This window comes from Parus major, chromosome 1A, assembly GCF_001522545.3.
Source record: "Parus major isolate Abel chromosome 1A, Parus_major1.1, whole genome shotgun sequence".
Lineage (NCBI taxonomy): Eukaryota > Metazoa > Chordata > Aves > Passeriformes > Paridae > Parus > Parus major.
This window is the reverse complement of record NC_031773.1, coordinates 8,230,912-8,256,190: the sequence shown is the minus strand read 5'-3', so window position 1 is coordinate 8,256,190 and position 25,279 is coordinate 8,230,912. Positions and strand designations below refer to the sequence as shown.

The window sequence follows — 25,279 nt, the reverse complement described above, 5'->3', positions numbered from 1 at the left end:
AAAAAAGTGCATCAGATCAAAACTGAACATTAATGATGAAAGAGTATCAGAGCTGCCTTTATAAATTAGGAGTCTATTGACAGTGAAATTGCATTAAGCCTGTATCTACCTTTGCATTCAAGAGAGATGGACTGAATTATGCCAAATGAGAAATGTCCCTGAAATTTGAAGGATCGAAGAGAACATTATAAAGATCTATCCTGACCCTGTGTGCACAGTACAGGCTGCACTAGTTCAAAAGTCAGACATATGAAAAGACCCTTTCTTGTTCCAGAGATATTCTCATAGGAAATACCATATTATAGGCATTGCTAAATAAATATTTATATTTATACATATATATCTGTTGAGAAATCTTTATATTTATTTTAAAAATAAATATATATAAAACACATGTTTTAATATTATTTAACCAAATATACATAATGAGAGACCAAAGACAGAATGACGTTGTCATATCAGCTAACAGAAACTAACTATAAACTCTTTAGGCTCTTTATGTGGAGAGCAACTGGAATGTATTGAGTTCTGCCTAGCAGGGGAGGAAGAACCAGTTGAGTTTATGTGTAAGAATTAAGGGGAAGGATAACATGGGTGACACTGCTGTGGGTATTTATTAAAGGCCACCTGAACTGACCACCTTGGTGTCTGCTCAAAAGACAGCACAGCCAGGCACACACAGCCCAGGAGCTGCAATGCAGAGCACTGATTTTAATGTAGAAAATTAATCATACCCAGTTGGATTCATGAGAATTGGTCCCTGTTGGATTAACGAGAAAGGCCAAAGACTGAGTGGAAATTACAAGCACAGCACTGAATTAGGTAGCCAGGTGTGCTGATTGCTTTAGTACAAGAGAGTAGAATACCTCAAGCAGATCCCAGCCCTTAGGAGAGCTTGTGTGACACACCACATCCCAGACAGAGCAAAGGTTCCACTGGCTCCTGCAAAACCTCATTGGAGACCTCATTTAGCTAATCCAGAGCAGCAGTCCTGTATGCCTACCACTTCCACTTAATTCTTGTGCAGTACTACACATCTGGCCTGACCCAGCACACCCCCACATGCCTAAGAAAGCTGTAAATGTACTGATGCAGAAGAGCAAAACTAGTGTAGATCACTGAAGTTTTGGGTAATCTATTAATTTACACTGAGTTGCCATGTAAACTGCAATGGCTTTGGAATTTGAATGCAATCTGATTTTCACTGAGTGGCAAAGAAAGTCTGAGTATATTAGAACTGGATACTGGGAAACTCCAGTACTTGGCACAAGCAAAGTATAAATAGAAATTTATGCATGTGTAGCATATATAACAACAAAAACTTCAATTCTTGGATTATTCAGTATTTCTAAATGAAAATCTACTCTTTCATAGAGGAGAAAATTTTGCTGCTGTTGAAATATTTGCTTTATGAATATGTGCGTAGTCACTCCGGAAAAAAAGATGTTTGAAGTATGATGATTGAAATGCCAGGTGTAGACTAGACTCATTTTACATAACAGCATTCATTAAGGAATAAAATGATCATTATTGTCATCATCAGCCCTTATTCTTACTCTGCTTCTATGAACTTTACACTTATCACATAAAGTTGTTGTGAAACTCTGTACCAACATTTAATACTTAAGCCAGAACACACAATTTGCCTCAGACTCTTCAGGTTTCTCTTCAGAAACAGTACACAAATGGCCAGGTGTGGACAAAATTTTCTCAGGGATTATTATTGTTCAGTTGCCCAAACATCTTTTATAATTTTTTAAATTTATTTATATTATTATTTTCTATTTATTTTATCTTATTTCTTTATCACTTCAAGGTGTACAGGTTGAGGCAAGACATACTCTTATTGAAACAATTGCTTCTGCAGACCAGGTTTTGCAATCACTGATGCAAACTCCAAATATTGATGTTTTCTGCTGTGATGACCCTGCTTTTGGATGTCTGTGCTGGAGACTGCAGGAATTGCAATTACAATTGTAAGATTTCATCTAGTCAACTGAATAGTCTGAAGTAAACTGAATAGTCTGAAGTAAACTGAATAGTCTTTAACTGTGAACATTATGTTCTCCCTCAATATGTTCAGCTACTGATCACTGCAGGTGAATAACAAGAATTCCTGCTGGAGAAAGGTATATGTTATTGAAACATACAGGGTGAAAAAAATATTGTTCCACAAGATGTGGACAGATGTGGTTTTTTGGACCTGTAAGAATGATAAATTGTGTAACTGATCCAGAATGAAGCAGAAAACTCTATTCTTTCCTTAATTATTAGTCCAGGAAACATCCATGGATCTACTCTCTCGTAAGCTGAAACACCAGGGATCGCTGCTTCTCAATTACATGTAGTGAGCAGCAATTGCTACACTATGTGAAAGATTTTAGTGTCCTGCAGGCTATTCAAAACTGAAGTCTTGAAGACAAAATTTTTGCTTAAGCCACAGCTTGGCCTCCTGACACTTTTTAGTCTGAAATTACTGATTGGAGGAGAAAATAGTTAATGGCCAGGGTGAACTACAAAGGTTACTCAGGCAAGCAATGCTAACTTCCATATTGCAACAGTTCATCTATTTTTCAGGCAGTCCCACAGGATAAGTGAATCTGGCTTTAGAACTTCAAGAGGTATTCAAATGACAAGGAAGTCTTTTTTTGAACACTGAAGTATGGTATTGAAATAATGTATTTAGCTATATAAGTCTTACCTGTAGCAGAGTTTTACATCTCTTAATATGGTCCTAAAATCAATAAACATTTATAATGCTACTTACTCGGAAGAACAGGAAAACAGATATCATGCTTTATAAGTAGCAAAATAACAAATTTCAACATACAATATATAACAGGAAAAAAAAAAAAAAAGACAATATCTTTAGCTAAATAAACCCAAAATATTGCAAGAGCCAAGTAATAAACAAGGTACTCAGGACCTGTGTATTTATCCTTATTATTTCTTTGAAAAATAAGCAGTATTATCCTACAACAAAATGTGTATTTTCATTTGAGCAAGGGTGTAGATTTTTCAAGACTGCATGTAAAAAGTTCATGCAATCTACTTTGTTGTTGTTCATTGTTATTTTCATAGGCTGAGCTATGTATTCACAAAGAAAAAAAAATGCAGAGATACATAAACACACAGAATCTTTTTCATCTGCCTTCCATCTATCTGGAATCAGACTGAAAAATTTCTGCAGCTATTAATACTGTTTTAAATACTACTAATAAGAATGACAATTAGAACATGGCAAGTTGAACATGGGTCAGCAGTGCCCTGGCAGCCAGGAGGACCCAGCCGTGTCCTGGGGATATCAGGCACAGCTGAGGGAGGGGATTGTCCTCTGCTCTGTGTTAGTCCAGCCTCACCCAGAGTCTGTGAGCAGTTCTGGGTTCCACAATGTGAGGATACAAGGGCTATGGCATAAGGAGGGCTATGAAGATGGTGACAGGTCTAGAGGGAAAGCTGTACAAGAAGTGGTTGGAGTCTCTTGTTCAGCCTGCAGGAGACTGAAGGGAGCCCTCATCCTGAGCTGCAGATTCCTCACAGGGGAAGTGCAGGGGCAGACGCTGATCTCCTCTCTGGTGCTCAGTGACAGGACCCAAGGAAACTGCATGAAGCTGAGCCAGGGAAAATTTAGTCTGGATATCAGAAAAAATGCTTTCCCCCAAAGGACAGCTGGACAGTGGAACAGTCTTCTCAAGGCAGTGGTCACATCAACAAGCCTGGCAGAGTTCAATAAGTGTTTGGACACTGCTCTCACACACAGGGTGTTAATTCTGGAGGTGTCTTGTGTAGGGCCAGGAGCTGGACTTAATGATCTTTATAGGGCCCTTCCAACTCAGGATGTAAGATGATATTCAAGTAAAGAGAAACCCATATCTCCTTTACAAATGTGAGGCAGCTTAAAAAGAGAAAAAAAAGCCATTTTTAAAACTTGCATTAATCATGTAGAGTGAGAACTTGGCATTCAAAGTTGTGTCAAATTCTATCAAACTGTAATACAAATTAATGCAACATAATTCCTCAGTTCAAACCTGTCTTCAATGTGCTTATGTATGTCAGCCTGAGATCACAAACTATAGATGTAGAAAGGCAGCACTGGATTCCCTTCCAGCAGTTTCAAATAGTCAAGTTGTCCTAAAATTGCTTATCTCAAACTGTACTGCCAAGTACAGAACTAGCAATGTTAGAAAGTCAGAGTTCCTGGCCTTATTTAAGATGGAATGAATAGACAAAGAAAATCATATCTGAGGGATTTTTCTTGTAATTGTGTATCTTCCTTAAGAATATTGCTATACTTCCATTTCTGATCCTAGTTAAAAATACAAGAATAAAAACAAGGCATGAGGGAAATAGCAGAGATATTTAGATAAGCTATCTAAATATTTAATATCCTACAACACTGATGTTGTTTGTTTTGGTTTTCATTTCAACAAAGTAATCATTTTGGAGTGTGGCTTATGTGAATCTTTGCTAACAACTGGTTTTAAAATAAGTCAGTCACTTACTACATTTTATTCGTGGAGTCTGGTTGTGATTTTCACAAAATGTAGGTGAGGAAAACAGGCTACAACTTCTAATGCCAAAACATTTGGAACAAGCAGTAAGTTTTCAGACACAAGATCTTTTCTGCAAGTATCTCAGATGTTACATCTCTATCTCAGATGTAGGATTGTGATCTCACAGCATGACAATTAGCATTTCAGTTAGATTAAGAGTGTCCTAATGAGGAAAATAACCCAACAGTTCCACTGATTGAAGATTGGAAAAGCAATTTCTTCAGTGGATATGTGTCTGTAACTGCAACATAGGACAGCCTGGAAAAATACAGTATACACAGGTTAGACAGATACTGGTTTATCAATTTAGATGAAACTTACAGTTTCTGCTCTCTGACTTTCTACTGTGTTGACTTGGACCCCATAAATAACAAGAACACTTCAGATTCTCACAATATGTGAATAATATGCCCATCATCATTCTGGGTGTAGCATGTGGGTGATGGCAGTAAGGGCGGGCCTGATGAGGCAATAATATCAAATTATGCCAGGGGAAATGTGTCACATTTCAGCCCTACCCAATTTCAGCACATTAATCTGTACCATCCTGAAGCCAACTCCAGTGGATTTTTAGAGGTGATTGCTCTGGTTTGCTATTTTTTTTAGGGGGATGGAGAAGAGACATGATAAAATTATTTTCTCCTTTTCCTTTCATCCTGCCCCACTGAAATTTTTTCAGAAGGTGCTCACAGAATATCCCTTTTCTCTTATAGGTCCAGAAATAGTTCTAAGGGCAAATCACTACAGGAGCAGTTCAAATAGACTGAAGAATCATAAACAACCAAAAACTGGGTGTGGATACACAAAAATACAGAAACATTACTTAATCATACTATTTTATGAATTAAAATGGAATATGCTACACGAATATGATTAGTAATCACCACTCTAAAATCAGCTTAAGTTCCCAAACAATACAAATTCTCCAGCATGTTTCTAACACCTCCAAGATAATTAACGATGAACAGAAAGAAAATAACATTTGAAAGGATAACACTTCATGCTTCTTCACTAGAGTGTTAATGGGAGCTTTTCCTAGGTTCTCATTCACACAAGAAACCTGAGGCTAAGTTTAGGAGAGCTGCAAATGAAATGAAAAGCCCAGTTTGGGCTGTGGTGTGTGAACTAGTTCTGTCCTGATTTTGCAGTGAGGATGCAGTGAAAACAAAACTAATTCAGCTTCCAAACCCACAAGTTGCCTCAAAATTTGGAAAAGATCACAAGAGACTCAGCCAGCTGAAGCACTAAAATGTCAGAAGATACATTCACAGAAGTCCCAAACACATGTTCTGAGTTTATGATGAACTTGAGCTTCCTCATGTGATATATAGCTCAAATCTTGTTCAAGATTGGCCTTAATGCATACAATAATTAATCCAAATGGGATGTATATTTGAGTAGGAAGGTCTCATCTTTTCCCCTTTTTCTATAGAGTATTTTTCTAGCACAATTTGATCCACATCTGAGAGACAAGTTAAACTTAAATTACTTAGAATACAATGCATTATTCATTAGATATTTTTGAATTTATTATCCACTGATTTTCACAACTCAGACCAAATTCCACATATTCTTATATCATCAGTCATCATTAAAAAATCCTTAACCAAGGGATTCTATGTTTTTAACACAGGCAACAAACACAAAAAATATTTAATTTAGACATGCTCATCTTGGGGAAACAAGAAAATTAAACTCTAGATCCAGAAAAGTACTAGATCTAGAGAAAACTCTAGATCTGAAAAGTACATCAGAAATACAGCCTCTTAACTTAGCCATATACATTTTATTCAAGAATTTATTGCAGACTGAGATATTTATCTTAGATCAGAAGTTGAATCATTTCAACTACCAATTCAGTCATTGATTGTCCATGTCTCAGAGTTAACAGAAAACTTACTGCTAATAAACTTCTTCAGATTTTTTTTTCAGGTTGCAGTGGAAGTCTAAAAGGAGCAAATAAAAAATTAAAGTGCATCTCTGAAAAAAAGTTGACAGCTTCGGAAGCTAAAAGTTATACAGTTCCACTGCCAACAAACACGTTGTATTCTCAGATTAAATGTTTAAAATTATAGGCAATTTTCCAGAAATTTTGTAGAGGTTTATCCTCATCTAACTAGGTTAAGAGTATTTCAACTGCTGCTGCTCTGAAATGCACACCAACCATGGTTTTTGATGTCTTCTGCAGCTGACTTGAAAATTTCATGTCTCTGTTCTCATTGCCATTGTCAATTCTCACTGAAATCCAGCTCCACAAAACTAAAAGTAGCCCTAAAACAAATGTGTGGTTTAGGAGGACTACCTGGACTTACTGATATTCCACACATCCATACAGGCTACAGAACACAATACAATTTTCAACTTCCTGTAATAACCTGAGAACCACAGAAAAAGTTGAAAATAAAAAAGTGTCAAAGGAAGGCAGTTAAAGCCCACTGCCAGTCATTACCTTAGCAGGACTTTGTTAAATTATAGTGTCAACATCAGAAAGGAGAATGAGGAAAACTGGGAATAAAGGAATGTTTATTTTGATATCAAACCTGGATGTCAGTTTAATCCTGATTTTTTGGACATAACAGAAGGATAGAAAAAGAATAAACAGTAATATAATACACAGGTATATGACTATTTTATGCCAAGAGGAACATGAAGTCTGCCTCTAGTTTCTGGCATTCTCCAGTGTTTCTTATAAAAAAGAAAAAACAAAAACACAAAACAAAAGCAGCCTTAAAGCCTGCATCCAAAGTGTCCATCAAGAGGAAAAAAAAAAATCTATTCTCTCCTGCAGAAAATATGTTCTTTCCTGAATGGGATTAGGACCAGATTGACAGAGTTGAAAGAAATGGTAGGTCTGTGTCTTTTCAAATATCACAAAACATAGAATCATAGCATCATTTATGTTGGAAAAGGCCCCTAAATCCTCCAACCACAAACCCAGCACTGCCAACCCACCACTAAACCTAAACACTCCATCTATGCACTTCTCTAGGCAGCCTAATGCAATGCTTGACAACCCTTTCCATGTAGAAACTTTTCCTAATATCAAATGTAAACCTCTCCTGGCACAACTAGATCCTATATCTTGAGCTGAAAATTTAATTGTTGCTTTCTGTATTTTCAAATTATTTTTTTTTCAGCTTCCAAAAAAAAAACAACAGACAATTGAGAAACTCCTCTTTTTTAAAAAAATCTCAGCATTTCTTCATCCAGAGCTCCCAAAATCAAGGAAGAGGTATATACCACAAAAGATGGGTGGAAACACTTCCAGGGTATACAAACAAGAATCTATATTTAATAATACAACTGTTCAAACAAACTACATGTATTCTAAAATATGAGAAGTGCATTTACTTCTGAAATTGATGTAGAGTACACAGAGAGAGCCATAAAGACATGGTACTACTTCCACTGGAGAGAATGTTAAAGGCATGATCTTGGCTAAGATTAGTGATGCCACAGAAAAGAATAATATTACATTAAAACATATCTTGGCCATCTCTTTCCTAAACTAATTATCTGGCATAATAAAGAAAACATCTAAAGAAATTCTATTTTGCATGTAAATGATTCCTTCTTGGAATGGCTTGCTTTGGAACATATAAAAGGAAGTTTTAATCAAAAATAGAAAAAAATATTTATACTTGAGATATTAAGTAATAGTGATCAAACCAGAATTACATTTAGTTCTCTTAGACCAGGAATTATAATTTTAAAAAAAACAAAATCAAGCAAACTAAAAAAGCCCCCAAGATATGACATTTCAGAAGACAGTTAAAACCAAAATGAAACTTATACCAAAAATAAAAGGACCGACATAATATAAACTTAAATCTTTGTAGTACCAGCTGGAAGCTACATAAACACATGATACTAATCATAACTATGTCTGGACATTGAAGATTCAGGAAAATGAATTTTAAAAACTCCACTAGCAAAGCAGAAAGAGTCTTGGACTTTTTTTTTTTTTTTTGCATTAAGCAGAAACCTTTTCAAAAGAAACAAACAGAACATTGAGGCCAAAAGAGAATCAGTCGTGAACATGAACTGAGGGGGATTTGATACATGACTGAGTTATGATGAGTTAACAAGTTAGCATGAATGCCTTTGAATCAAGTAGTTTTGGCCCCAGATTAACAACAATGTTGTGAAGTTAGTTTTATTTATATTTTCATCAGGCTGTAAATGTGCACTTAGATGCATGTGATTTGTTAAACCACTGGAAACCCTGTTCCTGAGCCCTGCATTTGTGAACTGCAAAGTTAACTTCAAATCTGAAGAATGTGTAGACAAACCCCAAACCAGGGAAGTTGTCTACAGAAGATCCATGTCACCAATGCTACTTTAAAATAAATGAGCAACTGAATATTTGCTTTGTTCTTCACTACAATAATTTAATCAAATACCTTTTCAAGATGTATGTGTTTCAAGTAATTATGATGAACCACTGTCCTAGAGAAAAAGTTAAAGTCACTGATTTAACTGAATTTAACAATTTAAAGTCACTGATGTTAAGTTTTTAGTACTTATTGACATTCATTAAAAAAGAAGGAATTTTGCCAACTGGGGAGCTCTTATAAAGGCAGATGAGATTTTTCAAAAAAGCATGTAGTATTTACAGAAAAAGTGCAAAGCTCTTTCAATTTACTGTCCATTTTTTCTCATATATGAAAATATATTGTTTCCAAGAACTTTATGCACTGTTGAACACTGTAATTTTCAAAATCTATGACTTATTCTTAAAAATCTCTAATTTCAAAGCATGAGACTTCAAAGAAGAATATTGTGTCTCAATTTATTAAAATGGCAGTCATCACTAAATCAGTTCATATGGAATTTCTGAATTAAATTCTTTTCTGTGAACAAAGCTAAGCATTATTGTGGAGACTAAAATTTAAAGGAAACAGACATTTACTTTTTCAAAGCACTGCTACTGTTTCTGACAATTGAGATAGGACAAGGCTGGTTTTAACATCCCTAAACTATCTGTAAAATTGAAGTTAATTAACAGTATCTAGATAAACATTACAAAAGAACAAATGGCAGCAGCTTAAGGAAAAATTTGATTTCATCAGCACACTAGAATTTTTGGAATGCATTTACAGAACAATCAATAAAAAGCTTGATTTATCTAACTTAGAATCTCAAAGCACTTTAAATAAAATGCTTAAAATACTTAAATCTTTAGAGATTACAGATAAAAAACTGCTTGTTAGCAAAGCATATAACAATTTATTACTAGTTTATCAGTCTCAGGTGGGAATGACACCATCTAAGATAATACAAAGTAAATAGAGAATGCTTTTTTTGTTATTACTCCTTAAGTTTAAGTAGAATGTGCTCAGATACCCATAGATTGTATTTTTTAGCTTGCTTGTCTACACACTTTTTCAACTGCCAGCCTGATCCTTTTTTTCTTGAAATTTTCATGTTAACAAGTCTTTTGGTACAAGATTGCCAATACTGATATAGTGGGTTTGATTTAGGGTAGGTGAAGCTCATCTCACTACCTCAGCTACATGGTCTTCTCCAGAACATCCAGTGCAAATGTTTATCTAGTGAGGACTCTTTCAACTTCCAGTCATACTTATGTGTTGTTTTTTTTCCAGATGTTCTTTTCCTTTAGCATTGTATTGATCTGGGCCACTTCCATCATTACTTGGCTTCTTGCTTTAATATTTGTGCTCCAGAATATCACCAAGACTTCCTTGGGAATAAAAGCATGTCAAAATCCTAGAGGAAAGAACTAGGATAATAATTCTAACCCATCTGAAAGCAAGGAGTAGCAGATAAAATAGCTTCCAAGTACTTCCAAGTGTCTTCAATTACTCTTAAAGGCCAAAAAACTTCAAAACAAGATTTTATTAATTTTAATTCTAATCCTTAAGAACACAGATTTAATTAATTTCATTCATAGCCTTTAATTCATTAAATAAGAAAATACCTTCAGGTTAAATCATGACTGAATATCATGTGGATTTCACAGGGACAGCTACCTGCAGCACAGGAGACTGAAATTTCCATAGGAACTACTGGAAAAGATAATTATGTTGCCACTGAAATGACAGTAGTTATCTGACTTCTCTACAGAATTATCAGTTTGGAAGGACCAAAAAGAGAGGAATGATTTACAACAGCAAACACTGGTTGCCTTCTGATGCAAACAAGTCTCATTTCCTTAGGAAATCAGGTGTTCTGGAGAACTCTGCTAATTGGTGACACAATCCATGTTCACAGGAGATCCCACTGACCAATTTTAAATTTTGAGGGAAAAGAGTGAGGAGTAGGAGCAGTCTAAAAAACATAAAGTTTTTCCAAGTTTCCTGAAAGTCAGCAGCTAGGAAATAGAAATACTCCATTAGCCCCTTAAAAAAGGAGAACAAAGTCATTAGAAAACAAATACAATTAGCAGGCCAGTTAATTGTCAATTAGCACATGCAAACTAACTAGTCAACAAGCCCATGCAGAAAGAATCATACCTCTGCTATTTTTGGCCCACCTAGAGATCCAAGTAAGTATTTAATGAATAGTAAGAGCTGAAGAGATACTGCTGAAGGTTACAGGAGAGGGATATAGTTTCTAGAAGGGAGACCTCAGTGCCTGGGATACCCTGGTATCTGCAGTAGGAAAAAAATTAGGGATGAGGGAACGTGAATATGACTTTGGAAGAATTAAGTGATTTAATAAAAAATGAAGATATTAAAAAAACAAGTAATAAAGAAAATAACATCTCAGACTACTTCAGTAGAGGAAAGAACAGAAGAAAGACAAGGGAAATGTGATATAAGGATATGGGAATGTAGAATATGTCTTTCATTTTCCAAGTTTATCTTCTTTAATGATAGCTTGCTATGAAGCATGTCTTTGTTCATATGCCTTATTGCCAGTGTCACACTACTCAAAGATATTTCAGTCTCTTGAGGTAAAGCAATAGATGGAAGGAAGTTTTATTCTCCATATAGGTTGTATAATTCTACTGGGAAGCAAATTAGGAGATTTAGCAAGACTTAAATACTAAAGCATTCCAGGAGCTTGCTGAAAGTTTTCTATAAAATTTCAAGTTAATCCAGATTTCTCAAATCTAATTATTAGCACATTGTTGGTGATCCAATAAACCCAACAAAAAAAACCTCCCAGTGAAATAAAAGGTTTGGCTTTCTGAAAAAAGAAATAGTTTAATTTTAAAAATATTTGGTTTAAAAACAAGTTTCAGGGGTACTATAACTTCTATAAGCATCATATCAGATCTCTGGATTTCTCCATCCAAGACAGATATCAGTTGGGATGTCTTTATTTGTGTTCATCTACATTTTCAGCAGGTGTGAGGTCTTTTTAAGGAGTAAAAATCAGGATGTGTTTAGATGGGGAACTGGGGGGTTAAAAGCAAGTCTTGTCCAATCAGCAACATTAAGATAAGGAAGGCTTTAAAATCCAATTATGGAACCTGCTGTACACAATTATATGGAATCTACCTCCATACTCTAGTGCTCTCAAACACATTTTTAAGAGTCTGTAAACAATCCTGTAGTGAGTAAGCAGTATCAGCATTGTTACAATTCCTGTGAAACCAACTGCAGGACTCCAAGGTGCCAACAGAAACACGTTCTCTCCCTGCGCTACTGCAATATGCTTGCAACCATAATTATGGTGCTCAGGTGGATGCTAACCTCTGCCATCAAAATTAAAATGTCTGGCAAGAGCAGACCTTACAGCCTGAAGGACCAAACACTTATAAAACCACTGAGACAAAATTCACACAGAAATAAACACCTGTAGAAACTTACCACCATGTTGTGAACAGCTGGATGCAGAGGCCAAACCATCCAACAAGGCTGAAGCAGTGCTGCAGTCCTGCGTATAATGTATGACTAATTCAGAAAAACTATGAGATGCCTTCTCATCATAGGTTAGAAACCTGTTTTCTGCACGTTAATTTATAGGATACACCATTCAAAATCTAAAACATGCTAAGACATGACAAGTTTAACTCTCAAATATTCCCCATGGGTTCTGCAACACTCCCAGGCACTGGTATCAGATATCAGGACATGCCAATATCTCTGTTACCTTTCAACAGTCCCAAGGTAAAGCATTTCTATGCTGCTATCAAATTCACAGAACATTTCAGGAAATGTTTCACAAGAATGTATAAACACTAGTTATTATTATTTTTAAATCTCCATGTTATAAGTTTTTTATTTTGTTTTACTCTTAAATTAAAACTACAAGGAGTTTCCAACAGCCCAAACACCTAATTTTACAGCTCAAGGATTTTAGTGCTATTAAACATTAAAGCAGTAAATGCGAAACCACAAAAAAACCCAAAATTCATTAACCTGATACTATGAAGTAATTTGTTAGATTTCCTGAAAACGTGAGGGGTTGTTCCATATCAAGAAAATTACAGAGACCACATATAGCACTTGTAAAATTTATTTCACAATTCTAAATGACATGTACCCAGACATATTACAGTGCTTTATATTATAAAAGCCTCAGAGAAGTATCTTCTGGAAATACCATTTTCCTTATGACAAAGGAGGACAGTAAGTTGTAATTCTCAAGATTTTCCATAAGTGTTTAACCATAGAATAAAATGGACAGTGAAATTGTACACATAAATCAAAATTTTCAAAGTTTCAAGTTGCTTTGTAATGCCTGATGTATAAAAACAACTTTTAAAAACAACTAACTAGTAAAACAACTGGTAAAACAACTCTTGTCATTATTGATTTTAATAGCTCACACTACAGGGATGGCCTCAAAGAATCTATGCCATAGATTTTGATCTTGCAAGCAAACCCCAATTTAACTTTTAATCAAAGAAGCAATTTGTATAATTAAAAGTACACACATAAAGTCAAGTACTTATAGAACCAAAGTCTTAGGATACAGTCCTTAAGGCCACTTTGTGTGCAGTGGAAATAACTTACACAGCTTGTATCTAACCTCTAGCAGTTTCTTACTGCTTCTTTGCCAAGGAGTAGCTGAGCTATGGCAGACAGCTGTTAGTGGCTCACCTATTTCAATATGAAAGTATTTCAATTTAGTTTAAACTGTTCTGAAAGCTGCTTAACCTAAGCATGTCATGCTTAATCTAAATCAGCATATTGTGTGTGCATGGAAGCAGGTGGAAAGCACATCAGTCATTACTGTGATCCAGAGACAATTGTGTCCAGCAGCTCTGGGAGCAACTTACACTGCTCAGGTTTTACCATTCCTGCTCAAATGACTACACCTCCATCCTCTTCTTCCAGACCATTATTAGATCAAAGACACACTACTTAGGAATAATATCTTATACTTTATCAAGGCAATAGTGCTGCAGCTTGTAAACTCTGCAGTAAGTCATTCTCAGCCAAAAGGTTTTATCCTTGCATGTATACCATGCTAGACCTATCATCAGACATTCTTCCCAAATCAATCTTATTACTTTTATCGAAATGTAAGGGCTCTGGTTTAAGGTGACAGCTATTCTCCCTCTCAACTAAAGAGAGACAGGAAACAATTCCAGGTGAAACACAATGACCAAATGGATCACTTGTTTCAGAGAGTAAGGTCAGGAGCAAGGGATATCCTGTCGACTTTGTAGTCACAAAAGTTTACTGGAGGTTTGCTACTGTGATTAGTGAAATAAGCCCTCTGTTCTATTTTTTTATTAATTAGTCTGGTTTTGTAATAATTTTTTTCATATGTTTAGCAGCAGAATTTAAGGACAGTATACTGCATTCAGAAGTGTTGTTGGAGAAATGTTGTTGGAGAAACACTACTGTAACTTTGACTTCTAAATGTGAAACATTTTATTTATAAGAATTCAATTCTTCCAGAAATTAAACAGCCCACTGCAGAGCTTGAGTGTTAAACCACAGAAGCTGGAGTCACTCAACAAGGAATACCAGGGAATCTGTAAAGTGCTTGGACTGTTTACAGCCTGGTTGTGAGCTATAATAAGTGCTGAACCTGCTGAATACTTCAACACCTTTTCAGTAGTGTGTTTGGAAATGACTGCTATCCCAGATGCTTGTGTAACCTGAAAATATGCAGGAGGACATGGCCATGCCTAAGATAAGCAGAGAAGAGAGAATAATGACTTACTGCATGTAAACACAGGCACGTAAAGACAAGACATTTTCTCAGCAACAACATTAATAAGAACAAGATCTCCAAGACAGCTTATGTCTTTCTGGGCTCCCAGACAGCACATATTTTCAAGCTTTGCATCATACCATCCTCAATCAACTGAGATGAAATATTTAATATATAAAGGAATGGGTTTATTTTCCTTTACTCCTGGCTTTTACCACACACCCACAGGAGAGCACTTAGCTTAATCATAAATAAAGAGTTGCAGGAGCTCATGGAATTGAGCAACACTTGCTAACCTTTAGCTTTCTGGATGAAAAATGACCTTCAGCGATGACCCCAGTGAACAGTGCTATCTGGAATAGTTCCCTCACATCAAGAAACCTATTATTTTGCTATTATTAAGTTTTAGTAACACTGCTGGGAGAAACCATCTGTTAAAAGAGAAACAAGGTACTAACCCTTAGGTATGTGGGGACTGTTGTTTTCTGCAATCAGTTCCAGGCACTTTTCATTCATTTTGTACAATTTCCTTTCACCAGTGTCAGGAAGATCAGAATAAGAAAAGGCCAACATCCTTGTGATGTTTATTGTACATCAACAAATAAAAGATATATTTACAGCTGCATTCACCACTTTACTAGGCCTATTAAACAACTGTGTTGTAAGAAAAAGCTTATAAAGCAAACTTAGCAACAGTAAAAACCCCATTGTTTGACTCCCCACAGAAGCTTCAATTGCTTCACAGTATGAAGTCAGGAATCCTTTAGATGAAAATAAACAGAGAAGTAGAGAATAGACACATTAAGGATGTGAAGAGGAGTTAAATCTTCTTTCACTGAATGCCTATCTTCCAAGCATTGGTCCCTTGATTTAGAAAATTATTTTTGGGAAAAATAAGAAAAAAAAGACCTCTCATCATGCTAGAGGGGTTTAGCACGGGTTGAGAATTTCTTGTGTTTGAATGTAAATAAATTTTTTGGGTTTTTTAAGGATTTAAAAAAATAAAAAAAGAAGGAGAAGGCAAACTGCAAATGCTGAACAAGCAAATCTCCTAAAACCTGAAATTCTTCATTACTGATGAAGTAAAAATGCTAGCAACATGATTTCACAAGGATCATAACTTTTTGTATCTATTCCTGCCAAATCACAGTCTGAAGCCTACTGTAAATTGCCTGTCATCAAATTCTTAAAAATAATGAACATCTTTGCTCAGGCCAAAGAGATATGAGAAGCTGACAGTGACATTTTTGTCTTTCTCCAATTTTTGGCTACAAGACATTTCTTGGTTGAGTTTGAAGGGGTTTTTTTATTTTTCATTAATGAAATTTTAGCCTTTAATTTTTTTCTGTATTTTGACATTTAGTAGTCATAAAGATCCTTTGAACTATATTGCAACAGCTCCCATGAAGCAGACAAGTCTCATGTTTCCCATACAATGTCCTTTGACTAGAAAGTTTCCTTCACAATTAGGACTTTTTGATATGAAAATTCAACCGAGAATGGCAATATGATTTTTGAATGCTACATGTCTATGCCAAACTAGTCTTTGGCATTTGACCATTAGAAGGCTTCTCTGTGTTGACTTGGTAATGTGCAGAAGATTACAAAACCAGTTTTTAATCCATTCCTTGATACTGGAGGTCTAAGTACCAGGAGCCAGTCAGTAACAAGCAGGTGAGTTACAGGAAGGGCTATGGCCCTGTGTCTCCATGGAGAAACAAAGACAACATGATGGAGTATTCCTGGTACACAGAATTGATTCTGTTCTTGTGCTGTTTTTAAGGGAAAAGGTTGGCACTTCCACAGGGCAAATGAAGTTTCAGTCTGAAACACAACACTGCATTCAGGAACAAATCTTAGGTCGTTACATGTAACTGGAAGACTCTTGTTGACTTTTAATATGAGTTGAGCAGATTCTGATTGACAGAAGAGGCAATAAAGCACACCAAGTTCTCTAGTGAGACAGGGTAGAAAGACATGACATAAACTGCCAATTCTCTGCTTTCACCCGAGACTAATAAAAAGTAATTTAAAGACGAGATTCAACTTTTATTTCATCAAAAATTATTTTGCAGCTACATGAGTGATTCGAGTTTTGCAGCTATTGGCTGCACACACAGGCTGGGTGTCATGCCAGGACCAAGATGCTTGGCAGACATCCCTTTGACAACTTTGTGGTTGCAGACCTCCTGTACATACTTGCTCAGAAACTGTAAAAGGAACCTTTGACATGTCATTACATTCTGGAGGACCTCCAAATTGCAGGTAAAATAAGAATGAGTAGACTAGAAAAGGAACAAAGATTCGTCACTAAGATTATGTGACTAACAACAGCACAGCTAAACAGTGTATTTGGATGCTTGACTGTAATGTGCTGCAGTTTACAAATATTTTGAAGAGTTCTAGCATCAAAATGCAGCAAAGAACCCCTGAGACAAACCAGAGAAACCACTCCTTGTATCTGTAACAATGTGTCCTAAATTTTTTTTAAAAAAAAACAAACAAAATTTATCTTAAAATACTTCTGCTTGGGTGATTTTTATAGGTATGAAAATCATCACAGAGTAAGAAAAAACTGAATACATAATGGTACATTCCTGCATTATATTGTTTTGAAAGGGAAAAAAAATAGTCTTTAGACTGCTATAAAACAGTTTGCCAAAGGGATGCAGCATGAGTGAAAGCATATCAATTTTTAGCTTAAACTAAGAAGAAAATGCTTAGAGGAGAAGCACACTGAAGTCAGCTTTCAACTGAAGTTATTAACAAGGAGAAATCTCTCTTCTAAAATAAGAATTTGTAGCTTTGAGGGTGATCAGAAGAACCAAGATCAAGGGAAAAATGGAATTTGTCAATGTGAGATAAAAACATTAGTTTTAAAACTGTGCTCTGAGAGAATCATGATGATTTCCTTTGTTTTAATGCATACAGTAGGCTCAGTAGCTTCAGTTCCTCAAATTGAATTGGTGATGACAATTTAAATTTTTCACCAATTTAAAGATGGAGTTTATTTTTAAAACTTTCAAATATTGTTTCTTCAAAATTATTTAAGTTTGTCCTTAACAGGAGTTTGAAATTATGGTTAAAGCATGCTACATATTTTTCATAATGCAATATTTTCATTATTTTTCAACATGTTCTTTCATGTTTAATTCTAAATTCTTAACTGATTTAAATAAATGCCAAACATTAACTAACCAACACAAAACATTTTAAATATTATACTCAAGAGGGCTTTTTTCCCTGTAAAACAAAGATTGTTATCTTTATCCCTACAGGCTACAGATTTCTACAAGAAATTATTGTTTTTGTAATTAACACTGTCTGCATACTATAATTTCATATTTGCACAGCTACATGAAGAAAACCAGGGCAGCAGTTTTAATATGATATAATATTTCCATTGCACACTTTTAGTATATTTATTCATCCAAAGTTTCTCAAAAGGCCTGACACAGATGCTCACCCCTGCACACCATCCTGTAAATCATGAAAATAGCATTAATCCTGTTTTCATCTAAGTAAAATATAACGCCTGCTTTCAGTGAAATAATGGTGAGCACGATATCTGATTAAGAGTTTAAAATAGCAGATGGTGTTATCACTTTGAAAGCAGGGAGTTAGCTGCAGAGAAGCAGCAACATGCAGGATATTCTGGTCTTGCACCTTCAGATAGTACTTAGTTCTGAAAAGCAGGAACAGGAAAGTGATTGATGTTCAGCTGCAAACCGTCTGCTCCTTGCATCCCTGGCGGTGGCGCTTATCGCTTTAGAGCCCTGCTTCAGCAACACTTACAGCAGCCTTTGTCAACAAAATGCAGTTAGGAAAGGAACTAGCATGAATTCTTTGCCAAAAAATTCCTATCTCAATGAGCAAGTCCCTCTGGGATTACTTGTAAGCACTCCTGAACTTCCTTGCAGTCACCCTTTGTGATATGGGTAGATAATGAATCTAAATCTTGCCCTAAATGTTGGTAGACAATCATTTGCCTATCCAGTGGGAGGTGCAAAAGCTCTCCTCTCTGCCTCTTAGGTGGCCTAGAGATGCTTGTGCATCTTTGCCTAAGCTGTTTCTAAGCTAACATTGAGTTCTGTGTGGCCTCAAGAATGATAAAACATTACTGGTCACATTTTTTTCCCAAACACTCATAATTCTGGTAATCAGCCCTTATACCCAAACACATTTAGATGTGGAGCTATAATAAAGGCAATGAGTTTCTAAACCCTTGGAATTTTACTGCTCTTTAATTCAATGTAAGAAATACAAAAAATTCAATCTGTTCATATAAACACACATTTTACAGATGCATATACATATGAATATGTATATGTGTGTATGTGTATACACATATATGATATCCTCTATTTTTTTGTACATAGACTTCCCTGGACTACATATAAGCAAAGACCACAAGTCAGTTCCTTATCCTGGTACAAAGTCAAGGTGATTTATATCTAGCATGAATTTGACATCTTTATTGAGTTTGAATTTGCTTTGGTAGGAAAATTGCTCTTTCCAAGTAATTCAAAACCAGTGGAAGTTGTTAAAAGTAAAAAACATTTTCATGTATGAAATTGAATCAATCATGATTCAGTTCTGGGTTATGAGGCTAGTCATCAATTAGCCATGACTTATGTGGCCAGGTGATTACTAATTGAAAATACTACACTTTTATTAAACGTATTTGCCTACTTCAGAAGTCGGAAATGATGGTCTAAATATTCCCTACATACTTGTTACTCAATGTAGTTGTTAGCCCCTGAGTAAATGTTACTGCCCTCTAGCTAGAGATCAGAGTAAGATAACATGGATAAGCGTGGTGAAACTCTTAATCTTAATTACAATAAATTCTAAATTTCAAAAGGAAAGTTAAAGTAAGCATGCCTAAAGTATGGCTCCTGAAAATAGCAATGACATTTTTTTTGTTGTAACAAACCCCAGCAGCCCTCCAAGATGATTAGTCAGCCCTAGAAAAACTAAATTCTTCTACATTAAATGTTTTATATTACACATTTCACATATTAAAATCTGAATATGAACATGGAGAGTGTCAGTATTTGTCTGCAATATTTCATCTCTCTCTTCCTTAGCAGTATATTACTATTTGAAATATTTGTACTTGGAGAATACATTTTTTAACCCAGATGATTTCATTCTAAGTTCAGTCTGCTCCTTCTGCCTGCTGCAGCTTGACTCTGCTGTAGAAAGTTGCAACCAGTTCCAACAACAGGTAAAAAAGATGTATTTCAATGGTTAAGGCAGGCATAAATGCTTTTTAACCACAGTTTTTTCCAGACAAGAGCAGCGTCCAGTGCATAGCTACACAACCTGAGGTCAGGTAATGCCAAAATCCCTCAAGTTTCTCAAGAGAATGTCATGGGTAAAACAGAAAACAGATCCCTCAAGACGTGCAGATTGCTGCACGTAACTGCACCACACCCCATTGCACCAACAGAATTGTACAGACCACTCTAAAGGCTCAACATCTCATTTTCATACTGTATTACCTTTGTTCTTTACCATATTTATGAACTAGGAAAAGAAAAAATCCCAAACCAATTAGAAATACAAAGAAAACCATGAATAATGCTTGAATTATACAATTACATCCTTCATGGCCTTTCAGACCCACATGCTTCCAGTGTAGCTCTGTTAGGCTTATAAAAATATATCCCTCCTGTCCTCTGGAAACCCAATCCATTTCAATCTGTAATGTAAATAGTTTCTTTTTAACACACAGTATGTGCTGATTTCACCTTAATTATATATTTCCCATTGTGAGAACTCAAACTGTGGGATACTGGGAAAGAATTTAACCAGCAGCCTATAAAGTATAGGACTGAAACTTGGCTTCCATTAACACCTCATTAGCCAGAGTCTGTACTGTACATAAAATAAGCTAATGAGTTTTAAATGAAGTTGTCAACCTATAACTTAATAATGCAGAAATTTATCTCTCTGTAATATTAAAAAGCTATAACACATTTTTATTTCTACAAATCGACATGAAGTTATTGGAGTACACAGATCTTGGTTGGTCATCTTCAGCCACTGACCTTCAGTGCAATCATAACACTAATATCACAAGTGGTACTAATTGTAGTATAAATTTTCTAATGGACACAAGATGATGGTTTGAGGAAAACACCTTCAAGTTCTGGATATAAACCTATCTCAGCTTACTAAAAATGAAGTTAGAACCATCATCTATAAAGAAATGGCAAAATTCACATTTGAGTTTACTGTGAATAACCATCATCTACCTTAGCAAAAATCACCATAACAGTTTGCACTGACTTGACAGGTTTAACAGTAGTTCATGAATGCAGGTTTCATTAATTCCCACTGAAGCAGAGCAAATGGCCATGGAGTCAAACAGGGGTTGCACAATATATCCCTTAATTGGCAGGGGGATTGTGGTATTCCTATCCATCAGGCGACCCCTCTGCAAGGGTTAGGACCTGATCTTGTTGCTGTGGGTTTGGAGACATGTGTGCACTGCAGGTGAAGGTCAGGTTTGCTGTCAGAGCAAAAGGTTCCCATTCACTGTCAGACCACTAACTCACTTTCACCAAGCACCACTATAGGAGTGACTTAAAGAGATAATTTGTGAATTTATAAAAATCAAAGGAGACTCTCTCTAATTTGTGTAAGAATTCTCTTGACTCCAAGGAAATAAAACTTTAAAATGGACCATTTTAAAATATCTATCCATAACAAAAAAAAATTCTGATGTCCATAACTTCATCACACTCATCACAGAAGCTTTTTCAGTCAGCACTAACCTATCTTTCAAGGGCCTGAATCCCAATTAGCCACCAACATCTGCAGCTCCAAAGGGAGGCAGTTAGCAGGCCTGCTGCCTTTCATGTTGCAGGGTTTTGTGGTGAAATTTTTGTCTGAGGCTGAAGCCGCTCACACTAAAAATTCACATATATGGGCTTCATCCTCTGTACCACAACAGCAACTCACAGGACAGGCTGAAGCACCTTCATACAGAGGGTGCATGACCACTGCTATAAACAAACATCAACCACCTCTTTGTAACCACCCCACACCTCTCTGGTACCCAGAGCAGCCTTTCTCTGGAACAAATGCAATTAAGATGAGGGTCCCTCCCACTGTTTGTGTTTGATTAGTGAGGACAGCAGTGACATTTGCTCATTGTCCTCGTGCTTGGTCACTACATTCCTTTGGCTGGGAGGGCTGCAGTAGCTGTTCCCAGGGTGGCAGGCAGGTATGCCATTTCCAACCCTTGGCTGGGGATATGTGGTCAGGCACTGCCTGACTGCAACACTGCTTGTGAAATCAGTCACATTTCCTAGGTGTGAAAATTCTGATATGTTATTGTACAAGGTGAAATATAAGATGATGATGTGTGTAACTGTGGTAGGGAATTTATGAGCACGGATCTTTCTGTGTCGTTTAATCTCAGGGAACTGCCATCAGGCAGGTAAGGTTTGGCGCTCTGTGAAAAATGGATGTTTTAAGATCTCTTTGAAGATAACATAATTATGATGTGTTATGGCCAAATTACTGGCTCACTGCTGAAAAGAGAGTATGCACTGAAATGTACACTGGTTCCAACCACTGGAAAGCAATTACTACTACAAGTGAGCAGAGAAGCAGTTAATAGTTACAGCACTACAGTGGGGAGCTTGCCAAAACTTTCAGCTAAGCCAAAGTCTTGAACCAACGTAATACTAGGTCTATTTGTCTCATTTACTGTACTTTTCTTATCTCCCTTACCCCATCAGAAGTAAACAAATATCAATAATAATTATAGCCCTAGCAATTATATCTAGAAATAAACCAGTATTCAAATGCACATTTTCAACAGTAAGACATGTGAAAGGATTATACAATCAGCATTTGGCACTCATACCTACTGTACTCTGAAACCATAGGTTAAAAGAAAAGCAGTTTATATGTTAAAAGGGGTCATGTCATTTATTTCATTCAGAGCAATTAATTGTTTACTTACAAGACAGCTTTCCAGGAAGAATAATTCTTTCTCTAAAACATTTCACTGCCCTATAAAAGCAAACCCCATTTCTTATAGCTTCCTAGCAAGACTTTCAGACCAATTATCCTATTCAGCTTCTCCCTTCCTTATAATTGGTAATTTAGCTTGCTATATAAAACACAATTAAACCTTGTTTAGACTAAAGCTAGACACACTGAGCTCTAGATGCTGCTAATTCTTAAACCTTAGCCATTCTTAAAATGGGTATTCTAATGTACTTCATACTGATGCAGCTTAGTTATCACCTGCATAACCATTGAAATGTTCTTGAGTAAACTGAAATTTGCTCATTCTCAACTATGTCAGCAATAAAGCATTTTCTTTTCATATATGCCTAAGAGGTAATATCCAAATGTTATTGATTGGCCAAACATCATATAAAATAGGTTTATATTGCACAATTGCATTTTTTTCTCCTATTGCAATGATAATCTGTCATACCTAAGTATATAATCTACAAATGTATGTACTGCTGCAGAGAACTGAAATGCCATGGCTATGCACAGGTATTTATATATATATATATATATATATATATATATACATATATATATATATATATATACAGGATTAAACCCAAATCATAGGGGAAGAATTTAAATCCCATGCAATCCAGAACAAAACAGGGACACTGAAGGAGCTAAGGAAGAATGTTTCAGCCATCAAGTCACTGAGAGTTAAATAATTTTAATCAAAAATAAAAGTTATAAGTATTCTACATAAATATGTCAGAAAAATAACATTTTCCTTTGGGTAACTAAGTTAAACAGCAAGCAGACTTACATTGGCAGGTACTCATTTTAATTATAGTGTGATGACACTTGCTAGTTTAGAAAATGAATCATATGGTTGCACAGGAATTCAGTCCTTTTGCCTTAACTATATTTGTAGACAGATAGAATTCTAAAAGTGAAACAGACATTTAATTGTTCAAGGGTTATGTGATGCACATTTATTCATTATTATATGCAATAATTTCAGATTATCTTCTCCATTTCTTTCCCTCTTATTAAGAGACCTGACAGCCTTCTTACAGCATGGAGAGCAAGAGAGAATGACATGCAAATCTAACACACTTTCAGGCAGAAGAGTATTTCAGCAGTCTAAAATCATCACTGCAAGTACCTTAAGTCTTCCAGAATTCAGTAAACTTAATCTAAGATGCAGTTCAGTACAAGGAAACAATTCACAAGCTTTCTGAATAGGAACATTTTACTCTATCAAAGCACCACAATTTTATCCCCATGCAATACATTCAGTGAAATCAATGAACTCGCACAGTATAAAGTCTTTAAAAACCTGACACACTGACCTACCTTTATGTGACAGACGTAGCCTTGGTTGCCTCGTATCTGCTGCGTGACATCCCTCCGGTCGCTCTAGTAACAAACCATACAGCGCCAGGATTACAAGGTCCTGAGCAGATGTCATGCTGCCCAAGATAAATTTCTTGTTCTCTTCTCCGAACTGCTGCTGTCTGTTTGTTGTTTTGGTGGGGTGTTTTTAAGGCTCCAACTTCCACTTGTACTTTGCCAGTGCAGTTAGATGTGTCTCTTTGGTCACTTTGTGGGGTGTCTCTGTGGGAAATTCAGCGTTCATCAGAGCAGCGCACAGCCTCAGCTAGCCATTTGTCAAGCTGTGCAAATGTCATGTAAAAATATTCCCTCCCTAGGACAATTGTTTATAAAGTGCGAGGACATTCCAAGGCGTTACTCTGCAGTGTTGTGTCTTGAGCTGTCTTTAGTAACTCTGCCAGTGGATTCAGGAAGAAGCTGTATTTTCAGTCCCTCCTGCAAGGCAATTCATTCAGAGAAGGAGGGACGGGAGAAAAAAAAAAAAAAAACAAATCGGGAAAAAGGAGAAAGCACCCTCCTCCTTGGTGCTCCTCAGAACTCAGCCCCTTGCTCTGACTTGCCGAACAGCTAGTTTTAATTCACCTTTCACCTTTGCTAATTAAAAACAAGAAGTGCCATTCCCTCCTGGAGTTGCAGGATCCACCCAGCGGGAAGCCGGGCTGTCAGGCTGCTGTATTCACTGAGAAAGTTCAGGGAGGCTTTAGGCAATGTACAGGACTGGCTGCTTCTAGGAAGCCTTTTAATCCACGTGCCGTGCCCTGATTCCTCAATTGCTCTGTGGTTTCACGCTGGAAAGCGCCGGGAGAAGGGTCAGAATTCCTCCTGTCCCTCCCTTTCAAAAAGTCATTTCAGCTTTTGTTCCCAGCTCAGTTTTAGAGGAGGATCAAGCCTTGCATTAACCATTTAAGTACATTATCACTTAGTGTCGTTAAACAGCATGTTCCTAAGTGGATCAGGGTGAAAAGATTCTGGTTGTTGTACACTTTCTCACTCTAAAGAGAAAAAATCTGCTTTTTACTCCCCCCGCCCCCTCCCCCCCCACCCTTAATGTGCTTTCACACAGTAGCTTCTCCCTTTTACATTTTAAGTGTTTTTGAGTCTGGAACCTTAGGTCATCTATATATGTCAGTAAAACTATTTATCTGACTAGATGCCTATAGGATTGGGCAGTATTAAAAATATATATATACATATATATATATAAAAGCCTGATCAAAACACTGTGATGATTAACAGCATCAGATCTCAAAGTGCCAAGCAGC

At 36.2% G+C, this 25,279-nt stretch overlaps 1 protein-coding gene across 1 annotated transcript in view; it reads right to left on the bottom strand.

Moving 5' to 3' along the window:
- SEMA3E (semaphorin 3E) overlaps positions 1 to 24,731 on the bottom strand; it is a 128,857-nt gene extending 104,126 nt beyond the window's left edge. Inside the window, exon 1 of the mRNA XM_015629456.3 lies at positions 23,979 to 24,731. Within this exon, the coding sequence (XP_015484942.1) occupies positions 23,979 to 24,093 (115 nt within the window). The 5' untranslated portion in view covers positions 24,094 to 24,731. The remainder of the gene's footprint in view (positions 1 to 23,978) is intronic.
- Positions 24,732 to 25,279: the final 548 nt, after the last annotated feature.